This window comes from Schistocerca americana, chromosome 6 (genome assembly GCF_021461395.2).
Source record: "Schistocerca americana isolate TAMUIC-IGC-003095 chromosome 6, iqSchAmer2.1, whole genome shotgun sequence".
NCBI lineage: Eukaryota > Metazoa > Arthropoda > Insecta > Orthoptera > Acrididae > Schistocerca > Schistocerca americana.
The window spans coordinates 72,443,084-72,465,865 of NC_060124.1; the positions used below are offsets into that span (position 1 = coordinate 72,443,084).

A 22,782-nucleotide genomic window follows, 5' to 3' on the forward strand; every position below is an offset into this window, starting at 1 on the left:
ATACCAGTTTATCATCTGCATTTCTTCTTGGTGTAACAATTTTAATGGCCAGTATCGTACATGTAATTTAATTTTGTGATATGTCTGTGCTAGGCATACACTAAATAATAATAATAAAATAACATAAGCAGTGTGATTTCGTAATACCGAATTCAGTATTATATCACGAGGCGAGCCCACGACAGGGAGTTCTGTGTTGTGAGGAGACAAGCAGTGACAGCAGAATGAGTAGGCTAGGAGAGCTGTGTGACTTCGAATGTGCGCTGGCCATCGCATGTCATCTGAGTAACAAATGCAACAGGTACGTTTAATTCCGTCTAAACCAGCCCAAGTCGGCTGCTGCTGATGTGACCGTGAAGTGCAAACGCGAAAGAACGGCCACAGTCACATGAAGAGCAGGCAAGCCACAAGTAATGACGGGCAGAAACCGTCGGCCACTGCGGAGGCTGGGTGCTGAAATCACATGAAATCAGCGGATGGAATCACTCATGATTTCCGAACTGCTACTAGAAGTCCAGTTATCACAATGACCTTGCGGAGGAAGTTAAAAATAAGGGGGTACATGTAGTGTACTTAGATAACACATAAGAGAAACTGCGACATTTGGCACCAAAAGTACTGTGGACGTGCGTCCGCACTAGGGAAATCGCTGTGCGCAAACAAATCACGCCGCCCGCGAGAATCACGTCCCTTGGAACGGCAGTGCCACCAGGAAGAAAGATGCGCTCTTAAGTATCCGTACACAAGCAGAAGATGCGAACTGCAAGTTGTAGGTCAGTATTGCCAGGGGGTTCCTGCAGAACGTTCGTCGTGTCTTCTGGTCGACGAGTGAGATGGAAGCAGTGGCCAATAGATTTACTGTGGTTAACCTTCACACAACAGAACGGTCAATAGCATTATCGCATATGGACGGAGACCGCTTGGTACAGATTTAACTAAGTACTGTGAGTTTGGAACAGTTCTTTGAACAGTATATGGAGAAAGAAGATTAGTTTTCTTCCGACTTTAGTTCAGAGAATATTATATATGAGGATCGTCCAGAAAGTAAATTCCGATCGGTCACGAAATGGAAACCACTGGGAAAATGCGGTAAAGCTTTGCACAGATGTGTTGGGCAGTGTCTCTAGTATGCCCGTCGATCGTGTCGCGTCGCTCGTTTTGGTTTTGAGTGAACAGTGAGCACGTAAAGATGCGTAGGAATAGCGTCTCCCGCCAAGTATGAGGGCCTGGTTAGAGATTTCGCCTGTTGTCATGCAGACCACATAACACAACTGTCGAGCAGTTACTTCTTCATGACAATTCTCGCCCGCACACTGCAGGGCCATTGAAGACGCTCCTACAGCGTTTCCGATGACAAGTGTTTGATCACCCACAATACAGTCCGTAACTGGCTCCCTCTGAGTCTCATCTCTGCTCACAGGAACCGCTGGCTATAAGATTAAATTTTTCCACAGACAATTTGCTGCAGATCAGTGCAGATAACTGGCCAAAAGCACAGATGGCTGCTTTCTATGCCGAAGATATAGAAAAGTTGGTACAACACTACGACAACGCTCGAAGTTGGAAAGGCGAGTATGTAGAAAAATGGGTGGAAGGTGTACCTAAGAGTTACAAATAAAACGTTTCTGGTTTTCACTATGGTTTCCATTTCGCGACCGATCAGAACTTACTTTCTGGGCAACCCTCGTACTTGGTGGCCATGGAACTGAAGTCAACGCAGGACAGATAGGCTAAAGCTGCATTCTACAATTTCTGTAACCGGCATTACTAAAGTACAGTAATATATTTTACTATTCACTATTCTGTATTACTCTCATCGTGTGTGTTGTGCCTGAAACCCACGCATCCATACTAGTAGGACACTTGTATTAGTCTTCTTCAGCGGCAGTGTGTTTTCGTCAAAGAGTACGCCTCCAGTCCATATTAGTACGATGGTCGAGCGTCCTCTCATAAGCCACACAGTTCTGTAATCAGTACTAAATGACGCTTGAGGTGGTGTCAAGGGCGACGGCACTGGACAGTGAATAACTGGAAATGAGTGATTTGGAGCGATTAATCACGCTATAGCGTGTAGTAATCAGATGGGAGATTCTGGGATTGGTGAATGCCTGCGGTCCCCTTATTGAACTTAAGAAAACTCTACATTTGGGAAAATATGAACACATTTTATAGCACTGTGGACTGTGTAGAAGTAGATGAATAGTTCGGAGACGTTGATCGATTGTATCAGCATGACAAGATACATTGTCAAAAAGCAGCATCTGTCAGGCAATGGCTTGTGGACAGTAACACTCCTCAAAAGGGCCGAGCTGCCCAGAGCTCCCACATGAACCGAATGGAACGCCTTTCGGATGAGTTAGATCGTCGACTTCTCTCGAGAACCCTGTGTCGAACAAGACCACTTTCTCTGGTTTCTGCTCTTGAAGGAGAATGGGGTACCATTCCTCCACAGACATTAAGACACCTCACTGAAAGTGCCCCCGGCAAAGTTGGTGCCGTCATAAAGGCAAAGATTGGAGACACCCCATATTGATGTCCACTAACAGCTTCCCAGCTAATTTGATAAGATAGTATACATCATTGAATAAAGTCTGTTTTTCTTCTAAGTTAAGTGATAGACTACTTACCGAGAACCAATCTATAATACACTCCTGGAAATTGAAATAAGAACACCGTGAATTCATTGTCCCAGGAAGGGGAAACTTTATTGACACATTCCTGGGGTCAGATACATCACATGATCACACTAACAGAACCACAGGCACATAGACACAGGCAACAGAGCATGCACAATGTCGGCACTAGTACAGTGTATATCCACCTTTCGCAGCAATGCAGGCTGCTATTCTCCCATGGAGACGATCGTAGAGATGCTGGATGTAGTCCTGTGAAACGGCTTGCCATGCCATTTCCACCTGGCGCCTCAGTTGGACCAGCGTTCGTGCTGGACGTGCAGACCGCGTGAGACGACGCTTCATCCAGTCCCAAACATGCTCAATGGGGGACACATCCGGAGATCTTGCTGGCCAGGGTAGTTGACTTACACATTCTAGAGCACGTTGGGTGGCACGGGATACATGCGGACGTGCAGTGTCCTGTTGGAACAGCAAGTTCCCTTGCCGGTCTAGGAATGGTAGAACGATGGGTTCGATGACGGTTTGGATGTACCGTGCACTATTCAGTGTCCCCTCGACGATCACCAGTGGTGTACGGCCAGTGTAGGAGATCGCTCCCCACACCATGATGCCGGGTGTTGGCCCTGTGTGCCTCGGTCGTATGCAGTCCTGATTGTGGCGCTCACCTGCACGGCGCCAAACACGCATACGACCATCATTGGCACCAAGGCAGAAGCGACTCTCATCGCTGAAGACGACACGTCTCCATTCGTCCCTCCATTCACGCCTGTCGCGACACCACTGGAGGCGGGCTGCACGATGTTGGGGTGTGAGCGGAAGACGGCCTAACGGTGTGCGGGACCGTAGCCCAGCTTCATGGAGACGGTTGCGAATGGTCCTCGCCGATACCCCAGGAGCAACAGTGTCCCTAATTTGCTGGGAAGTGGCGGTGCGGTCCCCTACGGCACTGCGTGGGATCCTACGATCTTGGCGTGCATCCGTGCGTCGCTGCGGTCCGGTCCCAGGGCGACGGGCACGTGCACCTTCCGCCGACCACTGGCGACAACATCGATGTACTGTGGAGACCTCACGCCCCACGTGTTGAGCAATTCGGCGGTACGTCCACCCGGCCTCCCGCATGCCCACTATACGCCCTCGCTCAAAGTCCGTCAACTGCACATACGGTTCACGTCCACGCTGTCGCGGCATGCTACCAGTGTTAAAGACTGCGATGGAGCTCCGTATGCCACGGGAAACTGGCTGACACTGACGGCGGCGGTGCACAAATGCTGCGCAGCTAGCGCCATTCGACGGCCAACACCGCGGTTCCTGGTGTGTCCGCTGTGCCGTGCGTGTGATCATTGCTTGTACAGCCCTCTCGCAGTGTCCGGAGCAAGTATGGTGGGTCTGACACACCGGTGTCAATGTGTTCTTTTTTCCATTTCCAGGAGTGTACTTTACAAAATTTCATTTGTTGCTCCTTCTGTTGTTACAGCTTTGTTGGCCTTGGTTAAGATGTTTGCATCAGCAGCAAAAAGCACTGTTTCAATTTTTTTATCAGAAAAACGGATACGGAGTAATTGATACTTACTGTTCCATCTCTTTGTTCTCACTTTCATCTCACTTTCTTCCTAGTAAGGCTATACAGGGTGTTTCACTAAATGTGTTTGCCTTTGCAAGTTACGAAGTAATATGCGACGGAAATATTTATTGCGGTAGGTCACCATAAGAAACGTAACACTGTCTGCATAGTTTATTGCGTTATTATCCAAATAGGGACACAGCAAAAAGATACAATTTTTAAATGGAACAATAGTTGTCTCTATCACGCACTGGAATCAGTAACACTAGCTGTGTATACATAAATTTAAATTACATTCCTGTCGCTTTTAGTTTGGGGGCTACAACCCTTCAAAGTTTCAGGGGCACATACCACACGCTGTACCTAATAGATGGCTGTGTGGTGGGTGATGGATGTTCTGGCGGTGGGAAGTTCATTTAAATGAGATATTCAATTGTGTGTCCATGTTCCTGAATGCATAATGCGATGCCCCGTTTTAGATCATCTGGGGATGTGGGCTCAGTGACATAAACAGGATCCTTTAAATATCCCCACAAAAAGAAATCTAATGGTGTTAAATCGGGCGACCTTGCGGGCAATGAATGAGGACCATGGCTCCCCAACCACCTTCCTCCAAGCCTGTTGTTTAGTTGTTCCACAACAGCACGCGCAGAATGGGCTGGGTGACCCATCGTGCTGCATCCACATGTGGACACTCTGTGTAGACACACATGATCAAGGAGACCATTTAAACTGTGGACTATAAACGCGCGATATAACTCACTTGTCAGTGTACCTGGGAAGTAGTGTGGACCGATAATTTCATCCCCAAGGTTTCCACACCATACATTAATAGACCACCTACGTTGACGGTCGACAGGTCGTAACCACAGAGGATTGTCTGCGGCCCAGTAGTGCACGTTATGGCGATTCACTGCACTGTAATTTGTGAACCAGGACTCATCAGATGGTTCAAATGGCTCTGAGCACTATGGGACTTAACATCTATGGTCATCAGTCCCATAGAACTTAGAACTACTTAAACCTAATTAACCTAAGGACAGCACACAACACCCAGCCATCACGAGGCAGAGAAAATCCCTGACCCCGCCGGGAATCGAACCCGGGAACCCGGGTGTGGGAAGCGAGAACGCAACCGCACGACCACGAGATGCGGGCGGACTCATCAGAGAACATAATATCTCGTAAAGACTCCACCGTGAAATTACGCATGGCCCATTCCAAGAATGTAACTCTCGCACGGAAATTGTTCCCATGCAGCTCCTGGATCAGTGACAGGCGGTACGGGTGAAACCTGTGGCCGTATGCCATACGCCACACAGATGTGAGACTGACACCAGCAACTGCAGCAACGGCTCGTAATCTGACGTGAATATCGTGGTGTACTTCAGCTAAAACAAACACCTCCGTCTCCTGACTTGTTGCAGTTCTTCGTCTGTTACTGCGGCGCATTACCAAGCTGCCTGTTTCCCGAAGTCGTCGTTCGGCACGTAAGAACGTAAAGGCTGCCGGAGCTCTTCGCCTAGGATATCTCACGGCGTACGCCATGGCTGCTTCAGTGGCATCGTGTCGGCACTGACCGAGCACCAGCAACATGTCAACGTACTCGTTGTTCGTGTATGCCATCTTCATCCGATGTCAGTAACTGTGGTGTATTGAGCCCCGTTTGTTTGGGTGGCTCGAACTGTCGGGCATACGGCCGTGTGCGGCGACAGTCGGCAGTCTAACAGCGCATTGAGGAAGCTTCTCGCTCCGTGATACCGGCGTTGTAACAAATCGGCCGCACCTCGTTTAGAAGGCGGATTGCGTTACGTGTAGCGTGTGCTGATTCCAGTGCATGATAGAAACAACTATTGTTCCATTTAAAAAATTGTATCTTTTTGCTGTAACTCTCTGGATAATGATACAATAAACTATGTTTATAGCTCCGCAGACAGTGTGATGTTTCTTATGGTGACCCACCGCAATAAATATTTCCGTCGCCTATTACTTCGTAACTTACAGAGGCAAACACATTTAGTGAAACACCCTGTATATTGTAGTGTGTTCAGCCAAGATGATGTCGCACAGAAGCTCAGAATGAGGACAAAGAAATGGTGGGATGAGGATGATAAAAGGCACAGGGAAGTGGGGAATTACAGGTGCAGTAGAGTGTTGATAGAGAAGTTAAGCCACACCTTCTTGAAAATGAGGGTGTGCAAGTACAGTAGAGAGTTGATAGAGGAATTGAACCACATCTTCATGGAAATGAGGGAGTACAATACAGTCGAGTGTTAACAGAGGGATTGAGCCACATTTTCATGGAGATGGGGGTGTACAAGCACAGCAGGGCATTGATAGAAGAGTTGAGATGCACCTTCATGGAAATGAGGGTGTACAAGTAGAGTGGCGACTTGATAGAGGAGTTGAGCCACGCCTTCATGGAGTTGAGGGAGTACAACTACAATAGAGCGTTGATAGAGGAGTTGAGGCGTACCTTCATGGAGATGAGCTCCCCAGAGAGCCTGCGTGGCCCCGCGCCGCAGGTTCCCGCCTCTGTGTCAGAGTCGGCGTCGGAGGCGCTGGAGGCGGTGGGGGCGCTGCAGACGGGCACTGGCGCCGCCCCCCGGCTCAGCACGCCTGCCAGTGGCGGCGGCCGGCGCAGGTTCTGCGGGAGGCCCGCCGACGACCGACGCCGCCCCCGCACCGAGGACGAGCGCCGCCGCCGCTGTGAGCCCTGCACGACAGCATGACCGGGTGATGTTATATGATCCACCAGTATCGAAGTCTGCTAGCAAGGGTGATTTGGATTATAACATACAGGAGGAAAAACAGCCTATAAGAACTCACTGGAAAGCATATTACTGTGAGAAACCACACGGGGCCGGCCGCGGTGGTCTAGTGGTTCTAGGCGCGCAGTCCGGAACCACGGGACTGCTACGGTCGCAGGTTCGAATCCTGCCTCGGGCATGGATGTGTGTGATGTCTTTAGGTTAGTTAGGTTTAAGTAGTTCTAATTTCTAGGGGACTGATGACCACAGAAGTTAAGTCCCATAGTGCTCAGAGCCATTTGAACCATTTGAAACCACACGGGGAATGGGGAATGACGCTACTGTGTGTGAAACTCGAGTGTATACATCCAGTGATAGGAATCCTCGTATTTTTTGAGGTGAGGATGGTGAAAATGAAACTTTACATAACCCTCTTGGATTTCAATGCCTCGGGAAGGGACCATCAGACCTGTTAACCACGGATTTTTATGAGTCTTAGTTCAGTTGTAAGAGGGCGTGTCGTGATTGCCTGGCTAGCGGCTTTTCGTGCGACGGCCACTACTTCTCGAAAAAGCCAATATTGAAGTTTTATGAGTACCTCCTACACCTGTAACACTTGTTGCATTTCGACTAAGCGAGCTTAGCGCAGAGGGTAAGGCCGGCCTCTGTCACGCTGCCGATACGATTTCACATCCACCCCATGGGCTTTTTTCCCAGTGCGGAACAAGGAGCGAAAACGGTCTCCGTGCAGCAAAAAATATTAACAGGATTTGTCATTCCTTCACAGCACATTGTACTATAACTGCCTCAGGAGAAATATTTTCTTATGTTTTCTTATGTCTACGAGAACTGTGGGGAAATTTAGTTGGATTGTTCAGAAAAAGAGTTGACGACTTCAGTCATATATTAAAAATTGTGGCTGTGACCTACAGGGAATTACAGAAGATCACAAAAATGCTGCACGAATAGCTTTTATGATCTTTACATCATTTATTCGTGGGGAATGCTGACTGATCATACATTTTAAGATCATATCATTTTAGATGGAAGAAAAGCATGCACTTGCACCACAGAAAGTATCCCACCCAAATGGACTTTACTGTGACGTTTATTTTTATAGCAGCTTAAAATGTTCACAAAAAAAATCAAAGTGCTCCCGACTTGTTAAAGACTAACAGAGAAATCGCTTCGAGAAACGATTCCATAAAAACACTTCCTTTAATTCTGCATCGGCTTGGTGCACCTGCTTTCACAGGCATGATCAAATACGGGTGGGTGATTTGCATCGAAATTGATCTAAGACAGGTCTTCCTGAGTTTAAACGAACTGTCTTTACCGGTTCGCTTCTGAAAAATTCATGTGCCTGGAAGGCAATAGCTTTCATTAAATGTGCGTGGTAGTCAACGAGTTTTTATGTCTGTTGCTTTTGTGACAAATATAATGTGGAATTCTGTCCTAGTGCAGCAAGCGATAGCGAGAAAGATGGTTCTGTTATCCATTCTGCAACAAATGTAAATCATATTTGAAGAAAGCGTATATTCCCAAAATGTTTCAAATGACTTCTAAGCACTATGGGACTTAACATCTGAGGTCATCAGTCTGCTAGACTTAGAAGTGCTTAAACCTAACTAACCTAAGGACATCACAGACATCCACGCCCGAGGCAGGATTCGAACTTGCGACCGTAGCAGCAGCGCGGTTCCGGACTGAAGTGCCTAGAACCGCTCGGACACAGCGGCCGGTTAGTGTATTGTAATGATTGATTTAATAATGAGATTACTACGGCGAAAACTACTATTTTTGAACGGTTTCGGATGCCATGTGCTACTTAATGATATTCTATATAAATAAAATATTTAAAAAGGTAAAGATGCAAGGTTTAAGTCCATACCGCGACCGAGGTAGCCGGGAATCTTAGCCACTGCGCTAAGCTCGCTTAGTTGAAACGCGATTAATGTTATGGGTATAACACACACACATAAAACTTCAACATCTTTTTTTTTGGGAAGTAGGAGCCGTCGTATGAAAAGGCGCTAGCAGATAGTCAGGACACCCCCCTCCTACAACAGAGATAAGACTTATCAAAGGTCCATGATTAACAGGTTTGACGGTACTCTTGTTACATAAACTCGAGATTTCAAGGTGTTTCCGTCGTCCTTCATCATCTCCTGACGAAGAATATGGCGAGTATCTTCTAAAGCTCGAATTTTTTAAGTCTTTAATGACGTGGGTTGACCACTGAAGTAATTCTGTAAGTGGAAGTCGCCAAAATAATATTTGCACAGAGAAGTAATTCCTCTATTGCTCCTCTCACTAGGATCTCATATAACTATCAACATACGTGCACTGGCAAGGAAATAAAACTTAAGCGCCCAGAAGAGTTGGTTAGATGTCAATGTAACTTTCTACCCAAACTCACCATCGGCGGTGTTTAAATCGTTAGAGTTGCTGGTTTTATAATCACTCCAAGGACACCACATACACTCTCAATTCGTGAAGTTTCATTTCGTTTCCTCCTCCACTTTTGGGTGCTTCATGTCTTTTGCCGGGAAGTGTGCAGTTGTCTGATTATAAGGGCACTGATTTATAGCCAGTATCTCACTTGTCAAATCTTTCAATACACCCACACGCACACACATATTTTATACATAGTTTGTGAACGACTACAGAAAAACAGCAAAATACATTATTGTCACTTGAAAAGCTGACAAGCCCTTCAGTTAAAACGGTTCTACTAGGTTGCGAGTAGTCTTTTAAGTACAGAAACGCGCTTATAAGAGTTGACATAGGATAACCCACGCTGATTAGATGTTCAAATAGTTGGCTTTCTGTACCGTATGTGTTCACATAGTCAAAGGTGATGTGACAGGCGCCCTCTACTTTACCGAAATCAAACAATGGGGGTGCGCCGAAAAAAATACGACGTAGGCAATGCGAATTCTACGTTTTGTGATAACACAGCATAAACAATGAAGACCTTATCAGAAATCCATCTGAAATGAACCACATACCAAAAAATATTGCTAAGTGAACGAAAGCCAGAAAAACAACGGATACAGCTGTAATTCCATGCAAATGTAAATTAAAGTAAGAATCAAAAGAAAATCATATGAACACATTATCAAACGCGATCTCCATCTTTATCATCGCTATTGATTTCTGCGCGAATTGATTTCTGCCGAGTAATGCCGACATATTACGATCCTCGGCTTTTACTTTTCTTCAGCTATGTAAACTTACCGAACTCGCGCTACTACGCATTAGGAAATGTTCATCAGTTGGTTGATCCACCGTTACACACTGTTAGGACCGACGTTTCCCGCCATCGTCCGGAGGGCAAGGTTCACTTTAGCCGTCCTGTATAATGGTCATCACCATCATCATCAACAACAATATCTTAAAGGATTAGGCTTGTTGAGTTCTCAGATTTGGTCACTCACTTTCGTCTGCCCTTTTTCAGTACTATGATTTCCTGCGGCTTGGCAATAGCACTTTATTTTTAAACCTTTTTCAGTATGATTTAGCAGTTTATCTGATGCACACCCATTACCCATTTTTCCCCTAATCAGAGTTTTACAACTTAATTTTGGCTGTGGTCAGCTCTTGCGTATCCTAAAATAAAACATAAATCCTCGTGCTCGCTGCCTAGTTTATCCGTTCTTGTTTTTAAGATGTTGTCCAACACTCTTGTGCAATACGTTCTGCTATAGCATTTTATATTCGGTTTAATAGGAGTATTTGATTTACCACGTAAACTTCCTTTAACACACCCGCATAAGCAGGAGGATGACTTGCTTTTGGAGTCTACGTCTCGAGGATTGTCCAAAAGTAAACTGTATCAAGTTACTGTATCAACTTATTCAAAACGTTAATTTTTCACTTGTCTAGCGTTGCCCGATGACTGTTTTCCCCTTAGTTTTATGTACACTGGTTGCGAATTTGACGTTTTTGTGTCTGATTTTTACAAATAATCTTTGAACCAAAAACTAGAATTTTAACACATGTTCGTTTCAAAAAGTTTCCAAGAAACAAGGAATTTCGTACAATTTTCTGTTTTCTCCGGTGGCCTGCAGTTCCTATCTGGGTGGGTACAATTTCGAGTAACCGTGCGATATACTATAGGCCTGACCTGATATAATGTACTTCAGGACAGTTGGTGGACTTTTTGACAAATTATTGTCCAGAGTATAAAAAAAATTTTGATGTAAATTGACTGAGAACTGCCAAAAAACATACACACAGCCGTACCGTAGATGCAATCACATCGGAGGGGTGTTTTTTGAGTCTACAAACTAAATTACGATTCGTGGAAAAGAGCAGCAGCTTTTTCAGACTTGAAGTCTGTGAGATTGATTTATCTGGGCTTCCAACATTAGCCAACATAGCCCTGCTATCTGGTTCCCAAAGATATTAAGTTCGGTTTAGTAACGATTGGACGATGAAAATTATATAAACCGACAGACTCTGGAAGGTTGCAAGGGACAAAAAAACAAATATTTTTCTCTAATGTCATAATTTCCTGTGAGCGTTTTTTGATCCGGTAAAGGGTGTATTCGCTATTCAGTTGTAATGACAGAAATTGTTGTTGTAATGGTTACGGTTGTGTTGTCTGAGGGCATACTTCGTTCTCCAGTTGTAATAACTCTTTCACTGTCTCAGATGTACGTGATGACACAGCGCAGTACTTGTTTACTAATGGAGCAGTTTGGAAATTTATGGTAAGTTCCTTTGGGGCCAAATTGCTAATGTCATCGGTCCCTAGGATTACACACTACTTAATTTAACTTAAACTAACGACAACACACAAATCCATGCCCCAGGGTTCACTGGAACCTCCGCGGGGGAAGCCACGCGAATCGTGGAAAGGCGCCGCAGATCGCACGGTTACCCCGCGCGGCTGCTAATAGAGCGAACACTCGGAATGAGTGTGCTGATATCGTTGGTTCTTACTTCATAATGAACCATAACGGATAAGCAGCACAGTGGGTTTATCAACAGTAATACCCTAATCACCGTACTGCTCTGTATCATTGTCTGCGGTGACCGGGTAAATTACTAGAACAAGCTGCAATTTGAGAAAGCTGTCTATATCTACATTTCTACCAAGCCACCAAACGGTATGTGGCGGAGGGCACTTCACGTGCCACTGTCATTACCTCCCTTTTCTGTTCCAGTCGCGTATGGTTCGCGGGAAGAACGACTGCCGGAAAGCCTCCGTGCGCGCTCGAGTCTCTCTAATTTTACATTCGTGATCTCCTCGGGAGTTATAAGTAGGGGGAAGCAATATATTCGTTACCTCATCCAGAAATCCACCCTCTCTAAACCTGGACAGCAAGCTACACCGCGATGCAGAGCGCCTCTCTTGCACAGTCTGCCACTTGAGTTTGCTAAACATCTCCGTAACGCTATCACGCTTATCAAATAACCCTGTGACGAAAAGCGCTGCTCTTCTTTGGATCTTCTCTATCTCCTCTGTCAACCCGGCCTGGTACGGATCCCACACTGATGAGCAATACTCAAAAGTATAGGTCGAACGAGTGTTTTGTAAGCCACCTCCTTTGTTGATGGACTACATTTTCTAAGGACACTCCCAATGAAACTCAACCTGGTACCCGTCGTACCAACAATTAATTTTATATGATCATTCCACTTCAAATCGTTCCGTACGCATACTCCCAGCATGTAGAGCCAGATTATTCCATCAGCACTCACGCGATTGCGAGTGACATGGACAGGAATTTGACGATCGTAAAAACGACCCATTATGAGTAATCGTTCCATCAATTTCACTTACCACCTGGAATGCGATAATTATCTGCTCAGAACACAGGTTTCACAGTGGTACCTAGAGCACTGTCAAATTCATAACATATTTCTGTCCTCTGTGCTGTTTATAGATGAAGCAACATTCAGGCTTGATGCGTTGATCAGCATTCACCATTCGCATGTTTGGAGTAAGACCAATCTACATGCCGCACTTACTCGCACTAATCAAGCTTATTTCTTTGTGAGTGTATGGCTAGGTGTTGTTGGTGACTGTTTAACTGAGCCATATCTCCTACCTATGCCAATAAATGGCAGGCATTATTACAAATTCCCGTCCGACCCGATAGCTGAGTGGTCAGCTTGACGGATTGCCGTCCTAGGGGTCCGGGTTCGATTCCCGGCTGGGTCGGTGATTTTCTCCTCTCAGGGACTGGGTGTTGTGTTGTCTTCATCATCATTTCATCCCCATCCGGCGTGCAGGTCGCTCAATATGGGGTCGAATGTAATAAGACCTGCACCTAGGCGGCCAGACCTGCCCCGCAAGGGGCCTCCCGGCCGATGACGTCAAAAGCTCATTTCCATTCCATTAGAATTTCCTTGGCAAAGCATTGCCAAGGCGGCGAGCCTGTCACTACAGGACAACACACGTGGTCCCAGCATTGCGGGGCACCGGCACATTTCAGTCGTCCCGTGCGTCGATTCTTGAACCGAGTTTCCAGGGAAATTAATTGGCAGAGGCTGTTTTGTGCCATGGTCTACTCGATTTCCTGATTTTGACCCCCTGTACTATTTGGTGTGGGGTGAGATGCGCGACGTTGTTGATAAAAACCCTGTTGATTCAAGAGGATCTGGTTGCCTAGATGGTGGCAACAGCAGGAGGAATTAAAGACGTTTCTGCAGTGTTAGACAGCACCTGACCAGTCCGTGTAACATTTGTCTACACGTCAATGGAGGCATTTCTGAACATCCACGGTAATTGAGGTAATAGTGTTGTATTAATTTTTTTATCTCTTGGGAATAAAGAATTAAAAATTGTATGTTTTCCTTTTTGTCTTCTGTAGGTAAGATCTGATGTCCTCGTAAAATGGTGCCGCTCATGCAAAAACATTAGAAAAGTATTTTCAGGTTCAATGCAACATTCAAAAATGGTTCAAATGGCTCTGAGCACTATGCGACTTAATTTCTGAGGTCAGTCGCCTAGAACTTAGAACTACACTCCCGGAAATTGAAATAAGAACACCGTGAATTCATTGTCCCAGGAAGGGGAAACTTTATTGACACATTCCTGGGGTCAGATACATCACATGATCACACTGACAGAACCACAGGCACATAGACACAGGCAACAGAGCATGCACAATGTCGGCACTAGTACAGTGTACATCCACCTTTCGCAGCAATGCAGGCTGCTACCCCCATGGAGACGATCGTAGAGATGCTGGATGTAGTCCTGTGGAACGGCTTGCCATGCCATTTCCACCTGGCGCCTCAGTTGGACCAGCGTTCGTGCTGGACGTGCAGACCGCGTGAGACGACGCTTCATCCAGTCCCAAACATGCTCAATGGGGGACAGATCCGGAGATCTTGCTGGCCAGGGTAGTTGACTTACACCTTCTAGAGCACGTTGGGTGGCACAGGATACATGCGGACGTGCATTGTACTGTTGGAACAGCAAGTTCCCTTGCCGGTCTAGGAATGGTAGAACGATGGGTTCGATGACGGTTTGGATGTACCGTGCACTATTCAGTGTCCCCTCGACGATCACCAGTGGTGTACGGCCAGTATAGGAGATCGCTCCCCACACCATGATGCCGGGTGTTGGCCCTGTGTGCCTCGGTCGTATGCAGTCCTGATTGTGGCGCTCACCTGCACGGCGCCAAACACGCATACGACCATCATTGGCACCAAGGCAGAAGCGACTCTCATCGCTGAAGACGACACGTCTCCATTCGTCCCTCCATTCACGCCTGTCGCGACACCACTGGAGGCGGGCTGCACGATGTTGGGGCGTGAGCGAAAGACGGCCTAACGGTGTGTGGGACCGTAGCCCAGCTTCATGGAGACGGTTGCGAATGGTCCTCGCCGATACCCCAGGAGCAACAGTGACCCTAATTTGCTGGGAAGTGGCGGTGCGGTCCCCTACGGCACTGCGTAGGATCCTACGGTCTTGGCGTGCATCCGTGCGTCGCTGCGGTCCGGTCCCAGGTCGACGGGCACGTGCACCTTCCGCCGACCACTGGCGACAACATCGATGTACTGTGGAGACCTCACGCCCCACGTGTTGAGCAATTCGGCGGTACGTCCACCCGGCCTCCCGCATGCCCACTATACGCCCTCGCTCAAAGTCCGTCAACTGCACATACGGTTCACGTCCACGCTGTCGCGGCATGCTACCAGTGTTAAAGACTGCGATGGAGCTCCGTATGCCACGGGAAACTGGCTGACACTGACGGCGGCGGTGCACAAATGCTGCGCAGCTGGCGCCATTCGACGGCCAACACCGCGGTTCCTGGTGTGTCCGCTGTGCCGTGCGTGTGATCATTGCTTGTACAGCCCTCTCGCAGTGTCCGGACCAAGTATGGTGGGTCTGACACACCGGTGTCAATGTGTTCTTTTTTCCATTTCCAGGAGTGTAATTAAACCTAACTAACCTAAGGACATCACACACATCCATGCCCGAGGCAGGATTCGAACCTGCGACCGTATCGGTCGCTCGGTTCCAGACTGTAGCGCCCAGAACCGCACGGCCACTCCGGCCGGCTCAATGCAACATTCCAGAGTTTTTTGGATCAAATAATTTTCATCCTGTATAAATGATATTGTGAGGGATGCAGAAGGTGGAATGAGGTTTAAGGAGCAGTTAAGCAGGGACAACATACAACATCCATCAGTCAATGAACAAATGATTATTTGCTAAATCCTCACCGTCAATAGCAGCAGTAAGCAATGTAATACAGGGTGTTTCATTATTAATGGCGTAAACGCATGCAGTTGAAAGTACACGATACTAGATGCAAAAAAGTCTCAGTAAACATAGGTTGGAAAATGCATACCTTAAGAGCTACGAACAATTTATCATCTTCGCTACTGTGAAGCAAATCTGTTCTACTGCAAGCTCTTTGCTTTCCATATTCTGGGAAGTGATAGTATGGACCAAAACGAGAAAAAAAGTCCAGTAAACACGTTAAAAGTTATAAGCACTTGTTCATTAGAAGAGTTCTATTCCAAAGTAGCGAAGGTGAACAAGTGCTCATAGCGCTCAAGGTGTGTATTTTAGAGCACATGTTTACTGGACGTTTTTTCCTTGTTCTGGTCCATATTATCACTTCCCAAAATATGGAAAGCTAAGAACTTGCAGTAGAAGAGATTTGATTCAGAGTATCGAAGATGAAAAATAGCTCGTAGCTCTTAAGGTGTGCATTTTCGACCCTTTGTTTACTGAGCCTTTTTTTGCTTCTATTACCGTGTACTTTCAACTGTATGCGTTTACGCCATTAATTATGATACATCCTGTATGAGCCCGAGACCCAGAAGATACACAGCAAGAACAAGCATCGCTCCAAGATGTTCTGCAAGGGTAAGATAAGAGGACTGTATTGGGAAAATTTTTATAGTCAAGTCTCCCATCACGTGACAGGTGACAGTAAAGAGCCAGCAAGGTCCCAAAGGGAAGAGCTGTTTGCGCGCTCCTCAACTCATCCCTCTGGCGAGCACTGCTCCACGCTGCCTGTCTACTGTGCTGTACACTACTGTACAGTACTCTGGTGTACAGTACCTTGCGGACGGCGATGACGGACGGCCTGCGCGGGCCCCCGGCTGTGCCGCAGACGCCGCGGCAGGCGAGCTTGACGATGAGCCAGTTGAGGAACTGCTTGATGACGATGGAGGTGACGTTGAAGAGCGAGTAGATGCAGCAGCAGCCCAGCACCAGGAACACGAAGTTGCCGAACCGGTACCAGTGCACGTGCGGGTAGTCCGGCTCCTGTAAGAGAGTCAGAGTAAAACACACATCGCCAGCGACTGTACCTTACACAGGGTATTTGTAAAATGAAAGTAAGAAATGAGAGAGATGGAGGGGTTAATCAAGTAACTTTCACATGGGAGCCCATATCTGTATCCCTTAAGCTGTGCTCACACAGGACGAGGCAGTAAACGCCGACGTGGAAGCCGACGGGACACCCGACCTCACGAGAGACAGCACCATCAGCACACGGATCGAACTAATCAAAATGATTTAAGTTCTCGGCGCTCCCGAACACCCGTTGTCACTATCACTTGAGGCGTTGACAGGGGAAACGTAGTAAGTCCAAACAAATAATTTTTCACGTGCCTTAGCTCCATACTTAACAATCATATACACCGTTCACTCGACGAAAGATCCGTACCGAAAGACTGGAAAGTTGCACAGGTCACACCAATATTCAAGAAAGGTAGTAGGAGTCATCCACTCAATTACAGGCCCATATCGTTAACGTCGATATGCAGCAGGATTTTAGAACATATATTGTGTTCTAACATTATGAATTACCTCGAAGAAAACGGTCTATTGACACACAGTCAACATGGGTTTAGAAAACATCGTTCCTGTGAAACACAATTAGCTCTTTATTCATATGTAGTGTTGAGTGCTATTGACAAGCGATTTCAGATCGATTCCGTATTTCTAGATTTCCGGAAGGCTTTTGACATTCTACCACACAAGCGGCTTGTGGTGAAATTGTGTGTTTACCGGAATATCGTTTCAGTTAGGTGACTGGATGTGTGATTTCCTGCCAGAAAGGTAACAGTTCGTAGTGATTGACGGGAAGTCATCGAGTAAAACAGAAGTGATTTCTGGCGTTCCTCAAGGTAGTGTTATAGGCCCTTTGCTGTTCCTTATTTATATTTATTTTGGAGACAATCTGAGCAGCCATCTTAGGTTGTTTGCAGATGACGCTGTCGTTTATCGACTAATAAGGTCCTCAGATGACCAAAATAAATTGCAAATCGATTTAGAAAAGGTATCTGAATGGTGCGAAAAGTGGCAGTTTACCTAAATAACGAAAAGTGAGAAGTCATCCACATGAGTGCTGAAAGGAACTCGTTAAACTTCGGTTGCACCATAAATCAGTCCAATCTAAAAGCCGTAAATTCAACTAAATACCTAGGTATTACAATTACGAACAACTTAATTTGCAAAGAACACATAGAAAATGTTGTGGGGAAGGCTAACCAAAGACTGCGTTTTATTGGCAGGACACTTAGAAAATGTGACAGATCTACTGAGGAGACTGCCTGCACTACGCTTGTCCGTCCTCTTTTAGAATACTGTTGCGCGGTTTGGGATCCTTACCAGACAGGACTGACGGAGAACATCCAAAAAGTTCAAAGAAAGGCAGCACGTTTTGTATTATCACGAAATACGGGAGAGAGTGTCACAGAAATGATACAGAATTTGGGCTCGGCATCATTAAAAGAAAGGCGTCTTTCGTTGCGACGGAATCTTCTCACGAAATTCCAATCACCAATTTTCTCCTCTGAATGCGAAAATATTTTGTTGACACCGACCTAAATAGGGCGGAACTATCACCACTATAAAATAAGGGAAATCAGAGCTCGTACGGATAGATAGGTGTTCATTCTTTCCTTGCGCTATGCGAGATTGGAATAATAGAGAATTGTGAAGGTGGTTTGGTGAACTCTCTGCCAGGCACTTAAATGTGATTTGCAGAGTATACATGTAGATGTAGATTTTGTATCGAAAAGGTTGTAAGACACATCGACACTGGCACAGAAGTAGCAGAATGTCAAAGGTGTGAGCGGTTGCGTTTTCCTACAAACGACACGAGATGGAACTTGTAGTAACATCACGTGACACGGCATCGATATGAGAGTAAGTCAGCAAGCAGCCGACTTACCGGGTTTTACTCTGTGACCAACCGTTCATTACTGTGTTATTGATCCCGCAGCAACGTTACTAGGAGTTATTAATACGACAAATGCCTCCGAAACATGATCCACACAAACTGGCAAGCCATATTTTCCGCCTAAAATGAAATTTACCTGATTACATTCAATGATAACGCCTAGTTTTACGTTTTATTATGACCTGATCGATATGTATACTTATTATGTGCAGGCTGCAGGGCATGAGGTACGGAAGTTGCACTCAGCACACGGAACCAAAACTGGTTGCACCTAGGTAATTTTGTTTTTGGTTTAATCAACATAGAGTGCAGATAAAACGAAGAAGGTTTCGTAATATCGACGAGCCTGCTTTGGGAAGGAGACAATCATACGTCACTGATTCTGACTTCGACTGTGTGCTGTGACAACAGCGCTGGCCAAAACAAAAACACGATTTTTTTAAATTTAATATACGCAGTGGTAAACAGTATGGCTCATAACGTCAGTTTGAAATTTCTAGTGTCGGGGTATGCCTACATGCCTTGTGGCCGAGATTTCAGCATAATAAAAAACAGAAAGAAGGTTCAAATGGTCCAAACGGATCTGAGCACTATGGGACTTAACATCTATGGTCATCAGTCCCCTAGAACTTAGAACTACTTAAACCTAACTAACCTAAGGACATCACACAACACCCAGTCATCACGAGGCAGAGAAAATCCCTGACCCCGCCGGGAATCGAACCCGGGCGGGGGAAGCGAGAACGCTACCGCCAGAAAGAAGGTTTCACAACCAATTACTCCTGACGAAATAGCTGATACCATTAGAGAAAGAAAAGAATGTACTGCCATTCAGTGATGTAAATATGGGGGAGGAAGATTTCTATGATTTCGCCTCGGTATGCAATACGTTATTCCATACAGCTCCCAGTCCTACTTCTTAGATTAAAATTGTGAGGGATAAGCTGTTCATTACAGAAATAAAAGAATTTCCATCAATGAAATGGAACCGTAGAGAGCACAGAAATTTCAACATCTCTGCAGTTCGGTCTCTGCCAGCAGTTGGACGATGGGCCACATTAGTGAGGCTAAGAAAAATGACCTCCTGGAGATATTGGACTACATGGATATCAAATATCATGCATTTTATAGCAATATTTGTACAGCATAATCATGTTTCTTACATAAATGTGGCAGTTTTCTGTAAATACATTTTTAAAATTAATTCGGAGTTCTTGTGTAGTGTCAAAACCATTTTTTGCTTCTCTTGTCAAGTTTACTTTTCACGACTTATTCCCTTCCCCTTGTAAACGAAATTTGGCTCTCAGGTCACACAGTTTCTTTACGAAAAAGGAGGCGCGTGGAATAGCTGCTTTAATTCTGTTAGCAATTTTCGAAGAAGAGTCGGGAAAAAAGCGAAGGACATCATTGATTCTTCGATGATATGAACAGCGAACTGCTAGAAGAGGAACACTACATAACGCTGTACAACCATCTGAAATACATTCTAACAGAAGTTATTCGTTAACTCAGTTGAATTTTCATCCCAGTTTCGGTTTTAAATGGAATGTAGTTAAGGTGTAGCGTCTAACGTCAGTTTGCGATGTGCATAATATCCATATTCTCGATGTTGCGTTGACTACCAACGCACTGAAATAATATACTTGATCACAAGGATTCCAATATCGAGATTCGTTTCCTTATTTAATTCCAGTGAAAAATAATATTTTTTCCGGATCTGCTCACCATCATGAAAAAGATATGTATCGGCGAGACACAAACATGAGCCAGTCCATAAACTTAGAGACAGGCATATATATTTTACCGATGTTTCATAATAGCAAAATCTTTCAACGAGTAACTTTTAGTTACTTTGAGATACAGACTGGCAGTCGTATTAAGATTTTTGGTCTCTGGGAAAACATTCCATTTGCATCAAAAATTGCAACAAATTCATTATTCATAATTAATAACATTGGTCATTGTGATAATACTTCTGTTGAATTCGAATAAGAAAGACATATTATGTTTCAGAAAACAAAATGTGAAAAAAAGATATAGGGAGGAAACTGTACTCGGACTCGCTACCTATCTCTTCGTAGTACATTCATTCACGACGCTAACATCTGGGCATACGCTGTCTAAAGACTGTATCTGAAAATGCGATTATTTGATGTTTAATATGCAAGTTGTACCAAAAAAGACGCGGTTTTGACAGATCATAACGGTACCGTAGCATTGAATCGGTATACATACATAGCACACCACTAAAAATATCAGCTACAGGAAGCCTTTAACTACCGATATGTGGTTTACTGTTATTTTATTACAACAAATAGTAGCTAAAACGACGCGTTTTTGAGAGATCCTCTATTTGCTGATCCTTTAGAACAACTTATACTCATAGCAAGTACTATATGAGAAAGAAAATCCACCAAATATAATTAACGCCTTGCAATATGGCGGCTCCTATGTTTTGTTTCTGACGGATATCGATGTCGCATCTCGGGCTACGTTCCTATCCACGAGGCAAAAATTTGACATGTGAGGTACTTTATTTGACACTTCAGAATGTAGTGGAACGTGGAATTCCACTCTCTGAGCTCACCGGATCCTCGTCCACGTGGGTTTTCACGTCCAGTGAGAAGACAGCTTTAGCTTTCGGCGCTAGGCGTCATTTAACAGCGCCGCCGAGTAGATAGACATACAACTCATACGAGTCAACATAGTAGCAGGCCTGGGTGTTTCATAACAACATGTTTCAAGTGCATCCAAACGAAAAAATCGGATAGGTTCAATTTCGGGGAAAGTGTAGTCTACGTCAACGGTCCACTGCATGTGAGGTACTTTATTTGACACTTCAGAATGTAGTGGAACGTGGAACTCCACTCTCTGAAGTCACCGGATCCTCATCCACGTGGGTTTTCACGTCCCGTGAGAGGACGGCTTTAGCGTTCGGCGCTAGGCGTCATTTAACAGCGTCGCCGAGTAGATAGGCATACAACCCATTCGAATCGACATGGTACCAGGGCTGGGTGTTTCATAACAACATGTTTCAGGTGCATCCAAACGAAATAATCGGATGGGTTCAATTTCGGGGAAAGTGTAGTCTATGTCAATGGTCCACGGCACCCTGTCCAGTTCTCACCAAAATTCTCATCCAAATGATTTCGCACCGCGTGACGAAGAGTGCAGATACATCATGGTGATGATACCACATGCGCTGTCGCACGTTGAGTGGGACATTTTCCAGTAACTCTGGAAGTTTTTCCCTTAAGAAAATTAAGTATCTGTTTGAGTTGAGTCGTTCGGGAAGCATGTTTTGACCAATCAGGTTGTCGCCTACCAGATCAGCCCGAACAGTGACGGAGAAGCGCCCTTGCCGACCACGAACAAAGGCAACGTGCAGATTTTTCTGTGCCCGTAGCTGTTGAACAAACCTTCCGTTGTAAATACACTCCTGGAAATGGAAAAAAGAACACATTGACACCGGTGTGTCAGACCCACCATACTTGCTCCGGACACTGCGAGAGGGCTGTACAAGCAATGATCACACGCACGGCACAGCGGACACACCAGGAACCGCGGTGTTGGCCGTCGAATGGCGCTAGCTGCGCAGCATTTGTGCACCGCCGCCGTCAGTGTCAGCCAGTTTGCCGTGGCATACGGAGCTCCATCGCAGTCTTTAACACTGGTAGCATGCCGCGACAGCGTGGACGTGAACCGTATGTGGAGTTGACGGACTTTGAGCGAGGGTGTATAGTGGGCATGCGGGAGGCCGGGTGGACGTACCGCCGAATTGCTCAACACGTGGGGCGTGAGGTCTCCACAGTACATCGATGTTGTCGCCAGTGGTCGGCGGAAGGTGCACGTGCCCGTCGACCTGGGACCGGACCGCAGCGACGCACGGATGCACGCCAAGACCGTAGGATCCTACGCAGTGCCGTAGGGGACCACACCGCCACTTCCCAGCAAATTAAGGACACTGTTGCTCCTGGGGTATCGGCGAGGACCATTCGCAACCGTCTCCATGAAGCTGGGCTACGGTCCCGCACACCGTTAGGCCGTCTTCCGCTCACGCCCCAACATCGTGCAGCCCGCCTCCAGTGGTGTCGCGACAGGCGTGAATGGAGGGACGAATGGAGACGTGTCGTCTTCAGCGATGAGAGTCGCTTCTGCCTTGG

The 22,782-nt window shown here is 46.0% G+C and overlaps 1 protein-coding gene across 1 annotated transcript in view; it reads right to left on the reverse strand.

The window, feature by feature from the left end:
- The window catches only part of LOC124619969 (potassium channel subfamily K member 13-like), a 131,383-nt gene that overhangs the window by 15,968 nt on the left and 92,633 nt on the right, over positions 1-22,782 (reverse strand). The window contains exons 5-6 of the mRNA XM_047146631.1: positions 16,489-16,695; positions 6,674-6,913 (exon numbers count right to left, since the gene is read on the reverse strand). Of these exons, the coding sequence (XP_047002587.1) occupies positions 6,674-6,913; positions 16,489-16,695 (447 nt within the window). The remainder of the gene's footprint in view (positions 1-6,673; positions 6,914-16,488; positions 16,696-22,782) is intronic.